The 19962-nt window shown below is 41.7% G+C and overlaps 4 protein-coding genes across 7 annotated transcripts; 3 read left to right on the forward strand and 1 right to left on the reverse strand.

Annotated features, from left to right (window-relative positions):
• The first annotated feature begins 167 nt into the window (after positions 1–167).
• Positions 168–4374, forward strand: LOC110191606 (peroxiredoxin-6-like). Its single transcript, XM_020962493.2, has 4 exons — positions 168–3506; positions 3576–3950; positions 4012–4087; positions 4146–4374. Exons 1-4 carry the CDS (start codon positions 3424–3426, stop codon positions 4272–4274), a joined length of 663 nt encoding a protein of 220 aa, XP_020818152.2. The 5' UTR covers positions 168–3423; the 3' UTR covers positions 4275–4374.
• On the reverse strand, positions 1091–1888 carry LOC110191607 (peroxisomal membrane protein 11C). The gene has a single exon (XM_020962494.2). It carries the CDS (start codon positions 1886–1888, stop codon positions 1235–1237), a length of 654 nt encoding a protein of 217 aa, XP_020818153.2. The 3' UTR covers positions 1091–1234.
• A 5671-nt stretch (positions 4375–10045) lies between the features above and the next one.
• Positions 10046–11995, forward strand: polyph (polyphemus). 4 transcript variants are annotated; one of them, XM_020962532.2, is made up of 7 exons: positions 10046–10266; positions 10320–10385; positions 10440–10590; positions 10655–11134; positions 11194–11372; positions 11431–11603; positions 11662–11995. In XM_020962532.2, the coding sequence occupies exons 1-7, from the start codon at positions 10184–10186 to the stop codon at positions 11919–11921; spliced, it is 1392 nt and encodes a 463-aa protein (XP_020818191.2). In that variant the 5' UTR covers positions 10046–10183; the 3' UTR covers positions 11922–11995. The 4 variants fall into 4 exon arrangements, with proteins under 4 accessions (XP_020818191.2, XP_020818193.1, XP_020818195.1 ...); XM_020962533.2 differs by having other exon boundaries at positions 10133–10266; positions 10440–10594; XM_020962534.2 differs by lacking the exon at positions 11662–11995 and having other exon boundaries at positions 11441–11575.
• Positions 11996–18151: 6156 nt separating this feature from the next.
• Positions 18152–18807, forward strand: Obp47a (Odorant-binding protein 47a). Its single transcript, XM_020962590.2, has 2 exons — positions 18152–18205; positions 18266–18807. The coding sequence occupies exons 1-2, from the start codon at positions 18152–18154 to the stop codon at positions 18716–18718; spliced, it is 507 nt and encodes a 168-aa protein (XP_020818249.2). The 3' UTR covers positions 18719–18807.
• The last annotated feature ends 1155 nt before the right edge of the window (positions 18808–19962 follow it).

A 19962-nucleotide genomic window follows, 5' to 3' on the forward strand; every position in this document is an offset into this window, starting at 1 on the left:
ACACGTACACGAAACGAGCCTCCGAGTGGAGAGCAGAGCGGCGGAAATGGTGAGTCTGTGTGGGTGCTTCGCTCGGGGATTTGCACACTAGCAAAGATCGGGTTTCTGTCGGCTACACGGATAGGAGCATTGGGTGTTGGGCGTTCGGATGAGCAGAGTACTCAATCAGAAGCCAAAAGACAGTCTAAAGGAAAGGGAGCCAAAATCAACATCTAATAAAATGTGTTCGTAACTGAATATTAAATCTTTGTAATTAATATTCCACTAATGTGAAGCGTTCCTAGTTTGTAAAGGTTATTTAAAGGAGCCCCACCGAATTTCTATAGTTTCACAGTTTTGTTTTCTTGTGTGTTCTGTAGTGTTGTGTTAAAAGTACAGTTGCTGCATTTGCTGAACAATTTACGGTGCATTACAAAGTGAGGCGCAGAAAGACCCGATTTTGTGGTAATTTTCCATTCGCCGCTTGTTATTCCCATTTCGTTTGTCAACAACAACGGAAATTATAATCAAATGGAACAGAAGGTTGTTTTGGTGCGGGAAAGAGCGAGAGGGAGAGCCACGCGAAGGCAATCTGTGTCTGTATGGGTAGGAGAGGAGGAGAGCAAATACAAGAAAAATATGAAAAGAGAGAGACTTTCTTAGAGAATAGGCAAAACACAGAGCGAATCGGGTTTTAAGATCGATAGACATTCAGAGCTATAAAGGTATCGAATATTTCAAATGTTGGGCGCTATTTTGAATGGAATCTCCTCTGGGCTATATTATTTCTCATAACTTGAATATCAAATATAGAAGAGTTCCCTAAAAAGTCTCTCTAATTAATTTATATTGATAGCAATTTTGCTGTGAGATATTATTTTCAGTATTTACACATAAACATACATGTATCTTAACATATCTTGATTTATTTACAAATATTAAAATATATAAAGCGCTCATCCAAATTTAAGTACCAAAGTATAGGAACTTTCTATTGTTTAGTTCTTGACCTGTTGATAGATAGATTCGTAGATCTGCTTTCCCTACTAATTAGTTGCTAAAAATATTAAACTCAGCCATCGATTGACTTTCTGTTGCACACAAAAATAAATCCATTAAAATACTTTATTTGATCATTTTTTTAATTTCTGAGAATCTTACAAACTACGAACAATATTAAATTATAAACTAGCTTTGAATTAAAATTAAGAATACAAGTATTTCGAAATAACCAGGAACAGCACAGGGAGAATCTCTACTTGTTCAGTCTTCTGGCGGCCAAGATCTGGTAGATGCCCAGACCGGCGGACAGGGTTCCGATGGCTCCCATTTGGAATGTGGACAGCTTTCCGCCCCACAGGTTGCCCCTGGGCAGGGAACCGACGGCTTGGAGGAGATCGAGGGAGATGCGGACGACGGACACCAAGTCCTGGCGGTTCAGTGCGTCCCGATGCAGGGAGAATCTTCGCAGGGTACGCACTAGGTTCAGGTGGGCAGAGAGTACGCAGAAGATGGAGTTGGCATAGTTCCAGGCATCCTTTCGCCTCAGATCTAAAACCTTGTGCTCCGCCAGCCAGCACACCGTCTCGATGGGATAGAACAGCAGGTCGACCATGTTGGACATCACCCCCAGGACGGCCGTGAACCGATCCGGCTCACCCGCGCCCAGTCCGTACTCCAGGCTGTATTGGAACACGGGCAGGTCATCGATCAGGCGGAGAGTGGCCCTCGCTCCCGAGATCTTTGAGCTGACGGTGGCGCATCTCTGGGCGAGATCGGGATTCCGGGTGGCCTGTAAGCCGGCCGCCAACTTGGCACTGCAGCAGAGTGCCTCCATCAAGGTGTCTCGACCGCCGTAGGAGTCGAAGAGACCGCAGATCTCACTAAAAAGATTGGTGCTTCCGCCCATAATTGCTGGTTTAAGATCAGATGTTTACTAGTGCTTTCTGTGAGGTTGAATCTTAAATTTGACTGAAAATGGCAGGGGATGCTCTTTTATAGTTCAGCCTACATCGATAGCAGTGCCCTGCCTTCGATTGCACAGCAGTCTGTCTATCGATCTTACCCGATTCGCTCTCCGGAGACCTCTGCCCCTGGTATATACCTATATATATATATACCTATACCTATACTTTTCCCCTATAGCTCCGCCCTCTTAGCCAAACCAAAACAATCTTCCATCCCGCTTGCCTTCGAGTTCCCTTTTGTTATTACAAAAAACGCGATGGAAAATAACCCAAAGATACATACATATGTGTAATAAACTCAGATATTTTTGCGTTTTAGGTTTCAGCTTGTAACCAGCAAAGATTTTTCACCAACTGTACTTGCAACGCTAGTAAAAAATTGTGGGGAACAAAAAATAATGGGAAGTTTCTTTCAAACAACCTTCATATACTTGACACGTTTCACATTAAAGCTGAATATCATTACAAAAATATTATATTACATTAGCACCACATTTCATTAGAAGTTGATTTTGGCTTCTATTTCTTTAGACTGTCTTTTGGCTTCTGATTGAGTGCTCTGCTTATCCGAACACCCAACACCCAATGCTCCTATCCGTGTAGCCGACAGAAACCCGATCTTTGCTAGTGTGCAAATCCCCGAGCGAAGCACCCACACAGACTCACTATTTCCGCCGCTCTGCTCTCCACTCGGAGGCTCGTTTCGTGTACGTGTATGGGAGAGGCGGCCGATATATGGTAGTGTGTGTGAATGGCGGACACTCACCAATACCATCACACCTTGTGCCGCTCTCTCGTGCTCGCATTTTCCCCGTCGCTCTGCCTGTGTTTGTGTTTCTATCGCAATTACCAATACCAAAGTACATTTTAATGCTCTCTGGCTCTCTGTTTATGTTAACTTCGGGTTGCCCTAGGTCGAGGAATCAGCTGGGAAGTGATCAGCTGTCGGATCAGATTTTTGGGGGATAGCTCCCATTAAAATTGTCTAATTAGAAGTCATTTTAATGAAAATCGAACAAGCAGAACTGTACTTTTTCATACACAATTTCTAGAAGCATTTCATCAGAAAGTCCACCAAAGTCCAAAGTCACCTCAATCTGGTTCCACTACATAGAGGCCATGAGTTTTAAACAAATCAACTTTGGGAACGGAACCTTGCACAAGGTGTTCTCCTTCCCCCTCACAACGTGTAGCTCCCCTTTAGTTGCTGTTCAGAATTGTTTATTAATCTAATCTCCACACCCCATAGTCGTATGTATAGAATATAGTATATATACACGCGCGATAAGGCGTCGCTCGTCATCCGTCTCTGTTGTTCCACTCAGAGACCCGATCTTGGCGGGTATATAAACCGGTGCCTCGCTCAGTCAGAAATCAGAAAGCAACAAGTGAGCGAGCTAACCACAGCCAGCTGACAGACAACAAGTAAAAAGCAAGTGCTATTTCCAAGTACCAATCTTCCAAGAGATCCGTCAAGATGCGTTTGGGACAGACTGTACCTAACTTCAAGGCCGAGACCACCAAGGGTCCCATCAACTTCCACGAGTGGCAGGGCAACCAGTAAGTAGACCTCATAGAAACCCTCTTAATGCTTATGGGCTCATCCACTCCCTCTCCTCCGATCCGCAGGTGGGTGGTGCTCTTCTCGCACCCCGCTGACTTTACGCCCGTGTGCACCACCGAGCTGGGCAGGATCGCCGTCCACCAGCCGGAGTTTGCCAAGCGGAACACCAAGTGCCTGGCGCACTCCGTGGACGCCCTCAACTCCCACGTTGACTGGGTGAACGACATCAAGAGCTACTGCCTGGACATTCCCGGGGACTTCCCTTACCCGATCATCGCCGACCCCACCAGGGACCTGGCCGTTAAGCTGGGCATGCTCGATGAGGAGCAGAAACGTGACCCGGAGGTGGGCAAGACCATCCGTGCGCTGTTCATCATCAGCCCTGACCACAAGGTGCGCCTCTCCATGTTCTACCCCATGTCCACGGGCCGTAATGTTGAGTAAGTGCATCTCTGTCTTCGAAATACCTCATTCCTTGCTCATGACTCTTATTATCTACAGTGAGATCCTGAGGACCATCGACTCGCTGCAGCTGACCGATCGTCTCCAGGTTGTGGCCACTCCCGCCAACTGGACTGTAAGTTTACCATTAACTACATCTGATTGATTCCTTACTAAATGTGATTTTTATATAGCCTGGAACCAAGGTCATGATCCTACCCACCGTCACCGATGAAGAGGCCCACAAACTATTCCCCAAGGGCTTCGACAAGGTCTCCATGCCCTCAGGGGTTAACTACGTTCGCACTACAGAAAACTATTAGAGGTTTTGTTTTGAATTGCATCTATAATTTCTCCATTATCATTCCGTTTGTGCCATACAATTTTTATACTATATAATAAAGAGTATATTATCCAAAACTATTAGGTGACTGTAGTGAAATGCATTTATATCTGACTTTTATAAAAGCTTGCACAGCTATATATATCTGTTTATATGCATATATGTATGTATATTATTGTATACACCTGACAACAGCGACGTTCTTATATGTCTGTCAAAACAAACGTTTTCCTTGTTTACTCTCCTTAGTAATATAACATCAGAAATACAATAATAACAAATGCATCTCAATGCACCTGGAAGTGTAAATTCAAGGTTAAACAAACCTTAGTAAAGGTTAATTTATTTATGAATTCAAGATTTTGTGTATAAATTATTATATGATAGTATTTAGCATATTACACAGGTAAATTTGTGTCTAAATACATAATAAAAAAATATATACCTTGTGGAATTTTAAATTAATATTTTATTAAATTTTAATATGTTTAAACAAATAAGTAGTTACTCTGAAATTATGTCTTAAATTGTGCTTTTAGTGGAACACTGAACCAGGAAATTTGTCTTCGATAAAAAGCTATATTTTCGGAATGCTTCTAAAAAATAATATAGTCCTTAAGAAGTTATCATTAAATTATTAATAAAAATAATAATGCTTAACTGAAAAAGCTTTTGTTCAATAGTCAAAAAAGTATATCGAGACTCCAAACCAAGCATTAAATCTATGATAAATGCGACATTTGCTATTTGAAGCGATGTTTCTATGTTTTCGAACAGTATTGTAAAGATACAAAGATACAAGATACGTAAAGATATGTAAGATACAAGTATGATGTAAGTAAAATGTAAAACCTTGTAGAATTAGTGAATATGTCAAATGTTGTAACAAAAAACCTTTAAAATATTTGTTGTTTGAATTTTTATTTCCTTTTATTTACCAGTTCTGAAAGCAGGCTAATTGAGAAGTTTAAAAACTGAATTAAAAATTATTTTTGCTTACAAAATGTGATTAAATGTTTGCCCGAACGGTTACAAAAAGGTGTTTCCAATGTGACAATGATTTGACATTTTTCAACGGAAATTTGAATTTGAATTCCGCGTTTCTTTGGCAGGACTTGAGCTATTCCCGGCACTTTGTCATTACTTTTCCTGCCACTCATTGTCAATAAGTTCAATATTGGACAGAGGGAGAGGTCCTCATCTCAACTAACTCACGTCCCGTGACCCTCGTAGTCCTCGACGAAGTAATGAACCCGGCTTCGCTCCGGCAATATTTTACGTGTAACATTCAATTACGAGGCAGACGGGCAAATAATATGCTGCGGTGGCATCGCTATAGCCTCTTAGGATAAGGAATCCTTTGTCTGCTCACTAAAAATGCCGTTAATATATATATATATATTCCCCTTGCGGGGGAGTGCAATTATTTGGAACATCATCGTGTGTATGACTCTCGACATCCGCAGCACGTCGGCGACGCACCAACGTCAATGACTGACAGTTTATTTAATAGAAAAACCCCATATCTATGTGTGTGTGTGTGTGTGTGCTGTTTTGCGTTTGTTTTCCAAATAGTTTTTCTTCCCCGCCCCCCAGCCTGTGGAAAGCGCGAATAGCATTGACAAATTGTGTGGAAAATATGCATAATAAATGAAGCCACGCACCGTGAACTTTTGCAGTTATTAAGAGCAGGAAGGGTGTATGCATTGAGGAGTCCTTTTAAAGGACTCACCTTGCGTGGATTATTTAAGCTATTTAAACAATTTACCTATTTTATTTTATTTTTGAAAAGTAATTAAAGTCATTAAAGCTTGTGAGTATTTAAGCAGCTTGTATAGTTTTCTAATCATTTTAAGGAAGTTCTTTTATTCAAGTTGAATAAATCTATTTGATAATTATTCATGAAAGAACTAAAACCCTACCCATTTCAATTATTATACCCTTGCAGGGTATTATAATTTCAGTCAGAAGTTTGCAACGCAGTGAAGGAGGCACCTCCGACTATATAAAGTATATATATTCTTGATCAGGATCAACAGCCGAGTCGATCTAGCCATGTCCGTCTGTCCGTCTGTCCGTCTGTCCGTCTGTCCGTCTGTCCGTCTGTCCTTCTGTCCGTCTGTCCGTCTGTCCGTCTGTCCGTTTCTACGCAAACTAGTCTCTCAGTTTTGAAGCTATCTGAATGAAACTTTGTAGTTAGCCTTCTATATACTCTCACTCGTATATATGTCGGAACGGGCCGGATCGGACGACTATATCATATAGCTGCCATAGGAATGATCGGAAAATTTTTACAAAAAAATTGTTAACTTTTTCAGTTTTCAATAGAATTGGATCAAATTTAAGATATAGCCATTTTACTATACTCTACAATTTTGAATAAAATTTTTTGAAAATCGGACTAATATATCATATAGCTCCCATAGGAACGATCGAGAAATTAATTCAATTAAATTTATAACCTTTTCAATTTTCAACTGATTTTCATCAAATTTTAGGTATAGGCATTTTATATTAGTCTTAAATTTTGTGTCAAATTTCATGAAAATCGGACTATTATATCATATAGGTGCCATACAAACGATCGTTTGATGTAGAGGAAAAATGCAAATATTTGAATGTAAAACTGGAAATATAATATGTATAGGTGAATACAATGAAAGCAGGTATTACTTCATTGTTTTTTAACACAAATATATATCATTTATATTGTATGGTTTTTTATTCATAGAAGTTCTATATGCAAGGGTATATAAACTTCGGCGTGCCGAAGTTAGCTTCCTTTCTTGTTTTTCTCTCTATTTAGTAAGTATAATCAATAGTAAAACCCAGTATATATATTCCTTCCACCAATTGCATATGCATTCCTCTCCTTATTGAACATTTATTGCTGTCTGTCTCACATCCCAGTTCCCAGTTCGATGATATTGAAATTTCCAGCTTGGCCAATGCTCCATATGGCCAGGCCACATTAAAAGCAAGCCAAGAGCAAACTACGCATAGCAAAAAACAGCTTCACAAAGATGCCAAGGGGCAACAGAAACAAAAAGAGGATATATACGTATATTATATATATAAAGGGAATCTAATAAAAATCCACTTTGTGCAAGTATGAAAAATGAACGATGAATTGCATTATAAATGCAAAAATATTGTCGGAAGCGGGATGAAAGCGCGCTCTGGCAGCACGACACCAACCAAAGCTGGACAAGAGCCTCGGAAAATCTGATCAAAATTATTGAGGCGCACGGAATGAGGGGGGAGGCGGGAGAGTGCGAGGGTCCTGGAAGGAAAATGCAGCGGAACGTGGAGCTCCAGCAAAGTTTTTGCGGCGTCGCTAAGCTGTTGATAACGCCGATGATGACGACGCGATAAGCGTGGCGATAATGCTCGAATACCGCCCACCGCCATCAGGTGAATCAGGTGGAACAGTGATGATAACTTAAAGTGTCCTTGTCCCTAGATACCTGTGAAATGTCCCTAACATTAATGAAATAATAAAATAATAATAGCTTAAAAACCATAATTATTGCAGATTGTTTGTTAATGCAAGTTTGGGTCATATATTCCTGACTTTTGGTTTACATTTTCTTGTCGAAGTCAACATACATAAAGGATTTATAAACATCTAAATAAAAATATTTTAAAATTTGAATTTTGTTCTTCCTTTTTTTCAAGATTTTATTACCTATCTATAAAAGTATTACCTTTACCATCACCAGATGTGAACACCAATTGGCAAGGACAAAAGCCAGCACATCCTTGTGGCCATGGTCGTGGCTTGTCGTCGTCCTGTGCGTGCGCTGCATTGAGAAATTTCCTCGAAATGGCATTTATTTTCGGTTTAGCTGATGATGAGCCCAGGATAATGGCGGTGGGGATAGCGGTCTGGCGGCAAGCTGCCAGGCAGACGAGCAACGCCGGGAATTTATAATTATTTGCCAGATGACTTTTCTGCTATATCTGGCCGCCAAGTCTGGCCATTGACATTGAGCTAGGCAAATCAGAAAAGCTGTTGATTGAGTAAATTGAAGGAAAGAACTATGAATTTATAGAAATTTCTATAGTCCAAGATTAAAACCACAGTTAAATAAATGCAAATTGAAAGCATATTTCTGTTAGTTAACTTATCTCAACTTCTCCCTGGGCAAACCTCTAGTTAATTTCAATAACCAATAACAAAAAGAAAAAAAAAAACAGCAATCCTCTCCATCACCTGGCCTCCCCAGAGTCCTTGCTTGCATCCGATTTGTTTATAAATACTGTGAAAAGTCGAGCTTAGTTCGGGTTGAGTTTTTATCCGTGAATCTATCGTTAGCAAGCAATCACAGTGGCCGCCTCCTCCACTGGGGGAAGTCCCCATTTATCGCTCCGTTCCTCCGTTCCCCTCCTGCGACCCATGCCAATGCCATGCAATTATTTGTATAGGAATTTAAATTGAATGTCAGTCTGTTTGTTTCCATAACATACACACACTCAGAGTCGCAGTCTCAGTCGCAGTCGGAGTCAGAGTCGGAGTCGCACATTGCTGACAGTTTAAGGAACATGTGGAGGCATCCAGGACGAAAACCAGGACCTGCCACCGGGTCCAGAACATTGTCGCACATAAGCAGTTGAGTTCAGTTTGTGCCTTGGTGCTTGGGCTCCTTGTCTGCTGTAAAATTCCAAATTTGTTTTATTTGATTTCTGCGCTGCGCTGCTCTCGCTCGTTTTCCGTTCCGTTCCGTTTTCCTTTTCCCAAGCAAGCCGCTGCCTGCTCCTGCTGCATATTTCCCTTTATGCAAAATATATGCTATAAATGCCCCCAGTAGGAGGAGCAGGAGGAGCAGCAGGAGCAGGAGGAGAAGGAGGTGGCGCCTCCCTACCATCCTTTATTTGAATATCGTGTCACATGTCGCACGCAGTTAGGTGCCTGCGTTGTTATTGTAATTGTTGTAAATGTCGCCCAGCGACAATATCGCATTTGCATATTTCTGTGCCAACACAGACACTTGCATATACGTACATACAAATATATAAAAATATATTTATATATATATATAGCTACATATATACCCCCAGCGAGCTGTGTGCATTTTTACTTAATTTTATTTGTATTGGATTTGCGCCGCTGTCTCGGCAAAGTCCTGTGCTCGCTGTGCGCGCTCACGGAATTCTACAATTTGCACAATAAATTTTAATTCAATTTACTGTTAAACGCACACCGAGACGCAGCCACTAACTAAATGCGAAAGCGGAAGTGCGCATTCTGGCATGACAATCGTCCTCCGGCGAGCAGTGCAGCTGGAGATAACCCTGGGCAACAGAGGAGCCTGGCCATTGGTGGAATCTTCATACTACATAATCACATTTGATTGAAGCTAAGGAAATTCTTATAAGTATATCAATTTAGTTTCCTTAATTTTATAAATTAAATCCTAAGTAAAAATCTTCGAATTCCTGCTTAGCCAATCTCAACTGTAGCTAACTTTGGCCAAAATTGTCACAGGGCTAACGCCTTCCTTGGCCGGAGTTCGGAGATTGTTCACGAGCAACCTTTATCCTGCAGCCGCAGGACCAATCTGCCGTTAGTTGGCCAAGTTTATGCGCTTCGCAGGACCGCGAATCTGGCCATAAGTTGCACTTATTATGATAATGGGCGCGCATGTGCAGCCATTTTGATTGCGGCTGCGGCAGCCATTGCCAAAAGCAGTTTCACTTCCTGTTAATGTCCTGCAAGTGAATCGAATGTGCGCAGCTGCAGTGGGACAAAAGGCAGCATTACTATCGGACTAAACTAATTTGAAATTATTGTCAAAAGTTGGGAACGATTTTCGTTGATTTTGTTTTCGTTTTTTTGTTGCTACTCTTGCTGATGTTGCTGTTGGCTGCCGCTGCTGACTTTTGGCAATGGAGCCAAAGCAGCCGGATCAGGGCCAGGCCCAAAAGCAGGACCCAGGTCCTGCGGCCCCCAATGAGCCCTTGAGCATAGCGTGAGTGTGTCCATGGGTTTTACGAAGTAAATTATTAATCCTTTTTATTTTAGGCAGTCCATGGCTTCATTTTACAAATATGATCCCTATGCAAAGCGAACCGTGGAGAAGCCCTTGACGTGAGTGTCGAATGTATGATATATTTGAGTACTATTTTAATACTTTAATCCTAGTAACTGTGACGCCTTCATCTCGCTGCTGAAGTGCGTAATTGGAACGGGTATTTTGGCAATGCCACTGGCCTTTCGCTGCTCGGGCATTGTAGTTGGCATTGTGATGTCTGCCCTTTTGATGGTCCTACTGACATACTGCATCCATTTGCTGGTCCGTAAGTGGCTCCCTCTTCAATCCTAAGCCACTCTTCAATCTGATCTCCTCTCGCTTCTAGATTTCCAGCATGACTGAGTGCTGTCGAAGGCGTCAGGTGCCGCAGGTCTCAATGCCGGAGGCTGTGAAGATATCCTACGAGGAGGGTCCTCGTTGCGTGCAGTGCCTGGGTTCCGCTGCTGGCATTATGACCAGCTGTGTCCTGGTCATTGGTCAGTTCCTGCTGTGCTCCGTGTATTTGGTATTCGTGTCCAAGAACTACAAGGAGATTGGGGATTATCACTTTGGGAAGACCTACGAGGCGTATTACGTCATGTGCCTTTGTCTAGTGCTTCTGCCGCTCTTCCTGATCCGTCAACTTAAGTATCTGGTGCCTTTGAATATACTCTCGAACATCCTGTTGTATGTGGGCTTCATCCTGATCATGTATTACTTGTTCAGTGATCTGCCCAGCATCAACGATAGAGTCTTAGCTCAGCCACCTCTCGAATGGATCGAGTTCTTTGGCATTGCTGCCTTTTCCCTGACTGCCGTGGGTTCGGTAAGGATTTAAAATGATTTTAAAATGACTGTATACAAGTATAGTGATTACCTTTTTAGATGCTTGTCGTAGAGGCGAATATGGCGCATCCCCAAAACTATCTGGGCCTCTTTGGAGTCCTCAATCTGGCTGTATTCTTTATCCTGTTTTCGAATTTATTCTTCGGAATAATGGGTTACTGGCGATTCGGCGAGAGTGTTGAGGCCAGCGTCACACTCAATATTCCGCAGAGTGAAATGTAGGTAAAATAGTTTCTCATTTCATTATTAAATATCTTAATTTTTAAATCTTTATAGTTTATCACAGGTAATTAAGTTTTGCATAGCCACAGGGATCCTGCTCAGCTATCCCCTGCATGGCTTTGTGGTGATCACTGTGATGTTCTGCGACTACAGTCAGACCGAGGAAAAGAAAAGGCATCGAATACTGATTGAGTACTTGGTTCGCATTATATTTCTGTTGTTAACAGGCAAGTTTTCTTCCATTATTTATAAACTTTAGTAGTTTGTTAGATTATTTCCATTTAGGAGTGGTGGCCATTGTCATGCCCAATTTGGCAGCTCTCACGGAGCTGGAGGGTGCCTTTTCGCTGAGCAATCTGAACTTGCTGTGTCCCGCCCTGATGGATATATTCCTGTGCTATGGTAAGGGCTATGGCCGCCTGAAATGGAGACTGATTCGCGACTTGGGGCTCATCCTGATCGGACTTATCTTTGGCGTGGTGGGCTGTGCGATGGCCATAAGGCAGCTGATACACGACATCCGGATGACTCTCAGCCAGATGTAGGAAGAGAGGCTTTCCCATTGGATTTCTCTTACTGTTGGGGTGTGTGTGTGTGCAATAAAATCTGATTTTCCAAGTTGTCCGCCTTTGGGTCCTTGTTGTTGCATTAAAGGACCAAATATTTGGCTCCATGTTCGGTGGCTTTTAATTAATTGCCAGCCAAGTGTTTGCCCGCTGTTGGCTTATCCCCCATTAAGTCGGTTGTCTAAGCTCCTGTTCGTCCGCTTCCTGTTTGGCCAACGTGGCGTATACTCGATGTGCGCTCTAGTCGGGCATACATCAAGTATACGCCCCGTTTAATTAGCTAACCCACCGCCTCCGCCGTCGCCGATCATTTAATGCGGAGCCTTCGACTCGAAGGGGGAGCTGTAATCAAATGCAGGCAGGACCACAGGTCCCCGGATTCGTTTGCCTGGGTTTGGGAGGATTTTAAAATTGAATTCCCTGCCTCAATGGAGCGCAAATACAAAAGGCAAAGTTGCCTAGCTGCCGCACAATAAACTAAAAGACAAATACACAAATACAAATTCGGAGCCAAGAAGAAGTACAATCTCTGCTGGTCCTGGGAGAAGCCAAGTCCTTCCTTCTGCGCGTCCCGCTGTCCTGCTGTCCTGCAACTCCTGCAAATATATAAATAGGCACAGGAAAAGCAACTGCCGACGACGGCGACTGTTGACTGCGCCAGTGTAAATAGCACGGCCGGCGAAATACAATAAAAAAACAAACAAAATAAATACAAAAAAATAGTCAGCAGGAGTCGGTAGGAGGCTGGGGCTGAGACTGAGGCTGAGCTCCTCAAGGAACTGCACGAAGGACAAGGAAGACCACTACTGCAGCAAACACACACAAAACACAATTTCCATTCTTCAAATAGAAATACACACAAAAAACAAACCGAGAATAAAACGTTGCGACTGCCAGCGACAGCAGTCAGGAGGAGGATGCGAGGAGCACCAGGAGGAGGCACGGGAGGCACGGGTATCCTGGGGCATGATTTTTGCAGACATGTTGCTTAAAACTTAATTTAGAGCGCCGCTTGCATTGGGCCCCCAAAATGCGGCCCGAAACCGAAAAGCAAATCAACGGAAAATAAAATAAGAAAAGAAACACGAAATGAGATCAGGCTGGCAGCAGGAACAAGCTGAAATGAAAAAAAAAAACTCTAAGGAAAAGCTCACATAGAAAATTCGCCAGCGGCGGCAGCTTCAACTAATTTTCGTATATAATTTCGTGGGCCCCAGACAGGAAATGCTGGGGGAAAATCCCTGGCAGAGTGGGGCTCCAGCTGGAGCCGTTTTCTTGCCTAGTTGTCAGGACAGCATCATGTCAGTGTCATTATCAAACAATTCGCTGCGAATTTGCAGAGCCCAGGGAAGAGCTGTGATCCAGCCAGCCACCAAGTCCCACATGCTTTCTGGCTAAAAATGTCGCTGCCCCTTTTCCTTGCGGTCTCAGACAATGCGTGCCACAACTTCATTCCCGACTGTCTCTCTCCGTGTCTCGGCTGTCACATGTCGGGAGTCAGGAGTCCGGAGTCCGGAGTCCGGAGTCCGGAGTACGGAGCCGGGCTGTCCACAGTCGCAGCAGAGAGTCCTGTCAGGCCAAGCTCTCAAATTGAAAAAATTCCTATTTTAATACAATTATTTGTAGGCTAAAAAGAAGAGGACAACGATGCAGACAAGATGCAGAAGGGATATACGTATGTGTCTAAGAAAAGAAATATGAGGGAAATACTTTAGAAGAATTACATAATCGAAGAAGGTTCACATATGTATTTTGGGATAAAGTCAAAATTCCCAATATAAGAATTATAAAATGAATTGTAGTTTAAATACTATCATAATTCTGTCACAAGTCTTTCTCTTTGCTTAATTCTTTATTTTATTTAAAAATAAATTAAATAAAATAAAATACACTGTTCTTCTACATATAAACCTATGCAAAACCCCCTACGTAAGCTTACAAAAAACTCACCTCCTTCAAGGACCTCACATTTCTCTGGCTGCGAAATGACTCCTCACAGTTGTTTGCTAAGGATTGACAGGTGGAAAAGAGAGGACAATGGGAGGTGGGTGGTCTTCGCCCGAAGGTGAAAGGGATTCTGTGGGTTAGATATGGAGCACAGACAGCTCCGGGTCGAGTGTCTGAGGTCTCGTATTCCTCAAGCGGCTTTGGCACGTTCCATTTGTGCCGCCTAACATTTATTTACTTGGCTGACTGAAATGTCATATTTGCCTTTGGCCCACGTTTACTTCATTCTGATTGTATGTGATTTGCATGCAGAGGGTATGGGAAAATTAAACCGCAAAGAGAGGTATAAAGAAATAAAATGTTTAAGAAAGAAAGCTAACTTTGGCACGCCGAAGTTTGTATACCCATGCAGACTGAAATTCGATTACTACGAATTAATACAAAATAAATTATATATATTTATTTATATTTATTTCATTTTAGTTTTATATTCACCGTTTTGTATTTTCCTCTATTTTTAACGATCGTTTGTGTGGCAGCTATTTATATATGTGTATATATGTATATAGTCCACCGATTCGCCATGCCTCGACTTATGTACTAGTCAAATTATATAGAATAATTTCTCCATAGTTCTGCCTGCTAAGTCTCAGAAAACTGTTGTGTTACAAAAGTTGCAAGTCATTGTTTATCAGTGTTCAAAGTTAGTTACTGACCATATATATATATATATAGTCATAGTTGCTTACTAGTCATCGATACTAACTGTTCAGAGTTACTTACAGCTCTGAGTTAATTACTGATCGCTGCTCCTACCTGCCTCTCCCCCTCTCTCGCTATGTTAATCGCTCTATGTTAATCGCTCTATGTTAACCCCTCTATGTTAATCACTCTATGTTAAGCGCTCTATGTTAATCTCTAGAGGCAACTCCTACTCTCCCACGCACTCACACTCACATTCTCTGCTCTGCTCTGCTCTGCTCTGCTCTGCTCTGCTCTGCTCTGCTCTGCTCTGCTCTGCTCTGCTATGCTCGGGGACTATAAATAGAGGCGCTGAGGTCGCGCGCGCCTCAGTCTGTCCTAGGGGTACCTAGTGTTAACATCTCAAGTGATAGTGCAAGTGATCAACCTTCAAACCCAAAACTATGACGTGGCCAATGCAATACATCTGGATGACTAGGAAGAAGCTTACTTTGGATAAAGTCACCCATTTTTGATCACACTACACTGGAAGGAAGTAAACAATGACGTGTCCTTTACTGCGGTAAGTCTTAACAATGACATTTATATTTTGTATGAAGAAGCTATTGGCGGGATCAGACCTAAATCTAGACTTTGTATTCCAATGTGTTTCCTTATTGCCATGGTCCCCTTTACATACTTAAATACTCACTGATACATTAGACATATTAAATACTTACTGATCATAGTTACTTAGGGGTCATAGATACTTCAGAGTTACTTAATGTTCATTGATACTTACTGATCAGAATTACTTACTGCTCATAGTTACTTACTGATCAGAGTTACTTAATGTTGAAAAACTCTTACTGATCCTCTACATTTATGCACGTGCGTGCAAATGATTCCCATCTTGTTCTAAAGTCCCCGGAGCTAAGTGACTTCTACCGGCCAAGTCTGAGAAGAGTGTTGTGTTACAAATGTTGCAAGTCATTGTTTATTAGTGTTCAAAGTTAGTTACTGATCATACATACTTACTGGTCATAGTTACTTACTGATCCTCTACAACCTTTTTTTTTTGACAGTTATATATATAATAATAAAACATAGATTTGAATCACATTCAATTAAAACTTTTAATTTTTTTTCTAAAACCTTTATGATATAGTAGTCTGGCTTATATAAGAGTCATAGTTTTTAGAAGACTACCTGGAAAGCTTCATTGAGATATCTTCAAGACTGAGGAACTAGTTTGCGGACAGGCAGAAATACCCTGCAAGGTTATAAAAAGGGCTAAAAATAAGAATGAAAGAACGATTTGTCACAGCAGCGAGAGCATCTCAACTATTTACTTATTTATTCCACATTGAGAGAGACCTTTTGCCTGAGAATTTTAGCCAAGTTCTCAGTATTTGCAGCGTTCCTTTCCAATTTGAAATGTGCACTGGCCGGTGACGTGGAATAATGCTGGTATGTCAGCCATCTAACCATCTATCTATCCCTCTAAGCGTTCAGCCTCCATCCAGTCAGTCAGCCATCCAACCATCCATCCGGCAATCTACATCCCAGTGCTGGCATTTGCTTTTGTTTGTGGCATGCGATTTGTAGATTTTTCAAACCAACAACGCTCTTTGCCAGTGGACAACAGCGGCAAATAATGTAAATCGAGGGGAGGAGGATATATGTACATATATATATGGAATATATGTATGGAAGGGTATTCCGGACAACTGGTCAACAATGTGCCAGCGCATAAGTTGGCATTATGCAACAAATATGCAACAGAGCTTCGGGTCACATGCTAAATTCTTCAGGAAGGAGAGGCCACAAACCAAGGAGTTGGCCAAATCACTCAGCCTCAGTTTTGCTGACCGATTTGCATACCCAAGCAGTCAGTCCGAGTATCTTCAAGATACAAAGATACAGCAGGACAACAAGACTACTACTGAGGAAAACTTAAGTCTCAAGTTTGAGGAAAATAATTAATAGCGTCACAAATGTAGTTTGAAATGGAACAAAGCCTTAGTTAATTATTCTTTTATATTTAATAGGACTTAGTATACATACATTTTTTAATAAGTTATAGCTGGATTGAAATATGATGATAATCTATACTTCGATAGTAAGGTACATGGGAAGTAAACATACATGGTTAGTCTTAGGGTCATGTTTCAAGCTCTTTCTACTCATATTACTCTAAATCCTATATCCTAATTTCAATATATATTTTAAATAGTATTTCTTTTCATCTCTAAAGTAATACTTTCAAGACATTTTCCGAGTGTACTTGTTGGCAATCAGTGAGAGTCGAGTTTCGGTTTCCCTCACTCTCTCTCTTCATTCTAGGCTCCTAATTAAGTGTGTGAATTCCTATCAAGACAGTGGGGATGGTTGTTGTTTTTCTAATGAACCAACTAATTGCATCTAACGGCAACTGCAAAAGTAATCAAAGTGGCAGGCTCTGGAGTTTCCAGCTTCCAGCTCCCAACTCCCAGCTCCAACCGCTCCCAAGAGTCGGCAAAATGGCAATAATAACGAAACTTTGTTCAAGAATTTTTGGAATGTTGCACAAATATGCGCAAGAATGCAGGAAAATATGCTTGGACCGATGCAAGCGTGATTTCGGTGTGGGAAAGAGATGCCCACAGATGTGAGAAAGAGTGGGGGAATGAGAGCAACTAAAGTGGCAGACAGAAGCCCGTTCAAGTTGCCTTCGCCTGCTTCTGGCTTATATCAATAATTGCCAAAAGCAAATTGGAAAAGTTATTCGCCTGCAGTTAATGCGACCAGCGGAAATAGTCGCAGTCAAAATGGCGCAACAGCCAAACGGAAGTGCCCAACACACTCGCACACTCTACACACACACACACACACACTCACACAAGCACACATTTTCTGGGTCTGGAATATCCAAAGTTGTTGACTGTACTTTGGTTATTAGTACTTAAGTTTGAAGGAATAGTACTTTGACTAAGTGATTCAGGTTGAAGTTTAAAGATATATTTATTATCTTGCAGAGTTTTGGTTTTTATTAAACTCATTTACATATATAAATATCTATATATCTATTAAATTAACAAGAGCTATGCAAATTTTAAAGGAAATATATAATTTTAAAAGAAAAACATATTTAAATTCGTATATAATCCAAATACTTATCACAGAAAGCAGAGTCTCAACACGTTGACTTTACAATACACAAATTTTCCATTGCCATTTTCTTCTTGTTTTGTTTCAAAATTTGTTTTGCAACTTCTGTATTTTTTTTTGTGCAAGTATTTCGGGTGAGAGGGGAGTAAAACTTGCTGGGCACTCGGTGGGATTTGTTGAAGCAGCTCTCAAGATACTTTCGATATGCCAATTGGCATCGATTTGAATTCTGCTCGGCTTGGCTTGTTACTTTCGTGTGACTCAAACTGCGCCTCCAACTTGTTCAACCGAAAACCGCGAATTGTGCTCGGCTCATTGAATTGATATTCGCAATTAAAACTGTTTTCCTGTCCAACTAATGATCAAAAGATGAGAGCTATATAAGCAGTGGGTTTTGGGGATGAATCAGTTTAAATTAATATAAAACCAACATGAATCGTGGTCTAGTGGTGCTGGTAGTGCTTGAATTGCTGTCTCTGAGTGAGGTGAGTTGGAAAACTAATTATGAAATTAGTTTTCAAGGCTAAAAAGGACTTCTCCCACAGTGTCGCTTCGCTAAGGTTAATATAAACCTGGGTTTGACGGTGGCCGACGATTCCCCAAAACCCATTACGGAGAACATGATCCGCTTGTGCGGCGATCAAACGGATATATCTCTACGAGACTTGCACAAACTGCAGCAACAGGACTTTACTGATCCTTCGGAATCCGTCCAGTGCTTCACTCATTGTCTCTATGAGCAAATGGGTCTCATGCACGATGGTGTCTTCGTGGAAAGGGACTTCTTTGGGCTGCTCTCCGATGCCACTAATCCGGACCTGTGGCTTGAACGTCAGTGTCACATGATCCGTGGGGAAAATAAGTGTGAGACTGCCTTTAAGATCCACCAGTGCAGGCAGAAGTTGAAGAAGGAGCAGCAGCAGCAGGAAAACTCCTCCTCTTTGGGCAAGGATGTGGAGGTCACTACTCAGATTCAGACAGAGGATGCTTTGCCTTAGATTTGTGTAAAGGAAAATACAAGAAATGGTGGTGGTCAGAGCTATAAAAGTATATTAACAACTAATAAATGGTTTAAACAAATCTTAAATATATAAATAAATTCATTGTAGAACGAAGTTACTTTTCAATATTTTCGTTGAAAAACATTTCCTTAATTGAATTTTGTACCTTTTGTTCGAGTTAGCTGCTCCCTTTCCATTCAACTCCTTTGGACAGCACTTGACTTAACCTGTGACCATTAGAGCTCAACTGAGGCTTCCAATTGGTGGTGACTCTTGCGGTTCCTTCGCTTTTCCATGGAAATTTTGCCACTTAGCCAGGGGAGACGCGGCATTGTTAACTAAACGCGATTCGCAGGGCGCACACACAGATGTGTAAATGACGCTAATGCCGGATCGAAGTTGTGGAGTTGGCACTCTGCCGATCCACTTATCGCAGCTTTTCCGAACGTCCCAAATCCCCATTTGGTGCACTTGTCTGCGATTTCGAGTGCATTTTCCGCGGCAATTATTTCCTTTTTTTTTGTATTCTCCTCCTTAGAGCTCAATACTTGACTTTAAATTGTCGCCGACTGCACTGTGACCAGTACCTGAACTCTCAAATCTCAACTCTCGACTTCCCGTTTGGCTTTTCATTTATTTTATGTTTTTTTCGCGGTGCCACTCCCTCTTGGCTGCCTTTTAATTTGTTGGTCGCGCCAATTGTTAAGCAAAAGTGGCTAATTTGAAATTCTTTTGAGCGAAGTGCGCACATTTTTGAATGTCAACTCTGTCGTCTTCCCCAAATGCAGCGAGTTTTCCCGCCTTGTACTCACTGCCACATACCTCCACCTACCAGGGAGCATTTCCCGCCACCCCGATTTCCCAGCAGCAGCAGCAGCTTTTCGAGGGAAAGCGTCTGCCTTTGGTGGCTTTGGCTTTGTCTTTGTGTCACGCGGCATGAAATTGAATTTTCGGTCTGCACCGCCAGCAGAAGCGACAAGCGACAAAAGCCCAGCCAATTGTCGGGTGACCTCCTCCCGAAATAAGCCACCCAGCCACCCACAAGGCCATCCTCTGGCTCACCCTCCTACAGGGTCACACTCATACCCTCATACCCTTAATTACACCAGCTTACAAAGGTTAAAAAGGTTCTTTTTATAGGATATATAAATTAAAAAAAAAAAAAGAAATACAGCAAGAAATATCAAGGATATCATTTAATACTCCATTTATCATATATCTTTGAGTGGGTTATTTTCATA

This window comes from Drosophila serrata, unplaced genomic scaffold, assembly GCF_035046125.1.
Source record: "Drosophila serrata isolate PLE 108 unplaced genomic scaffold, ASM3504612v1 contig_184, whole genome shotgun sequence".
Classification (NCBI taxonomy): Eukaryota; Metazoa; Arthropoda; class Insecta; order Diptera; family Drosophilidae; genus Drosophila; species Drosophila serrata.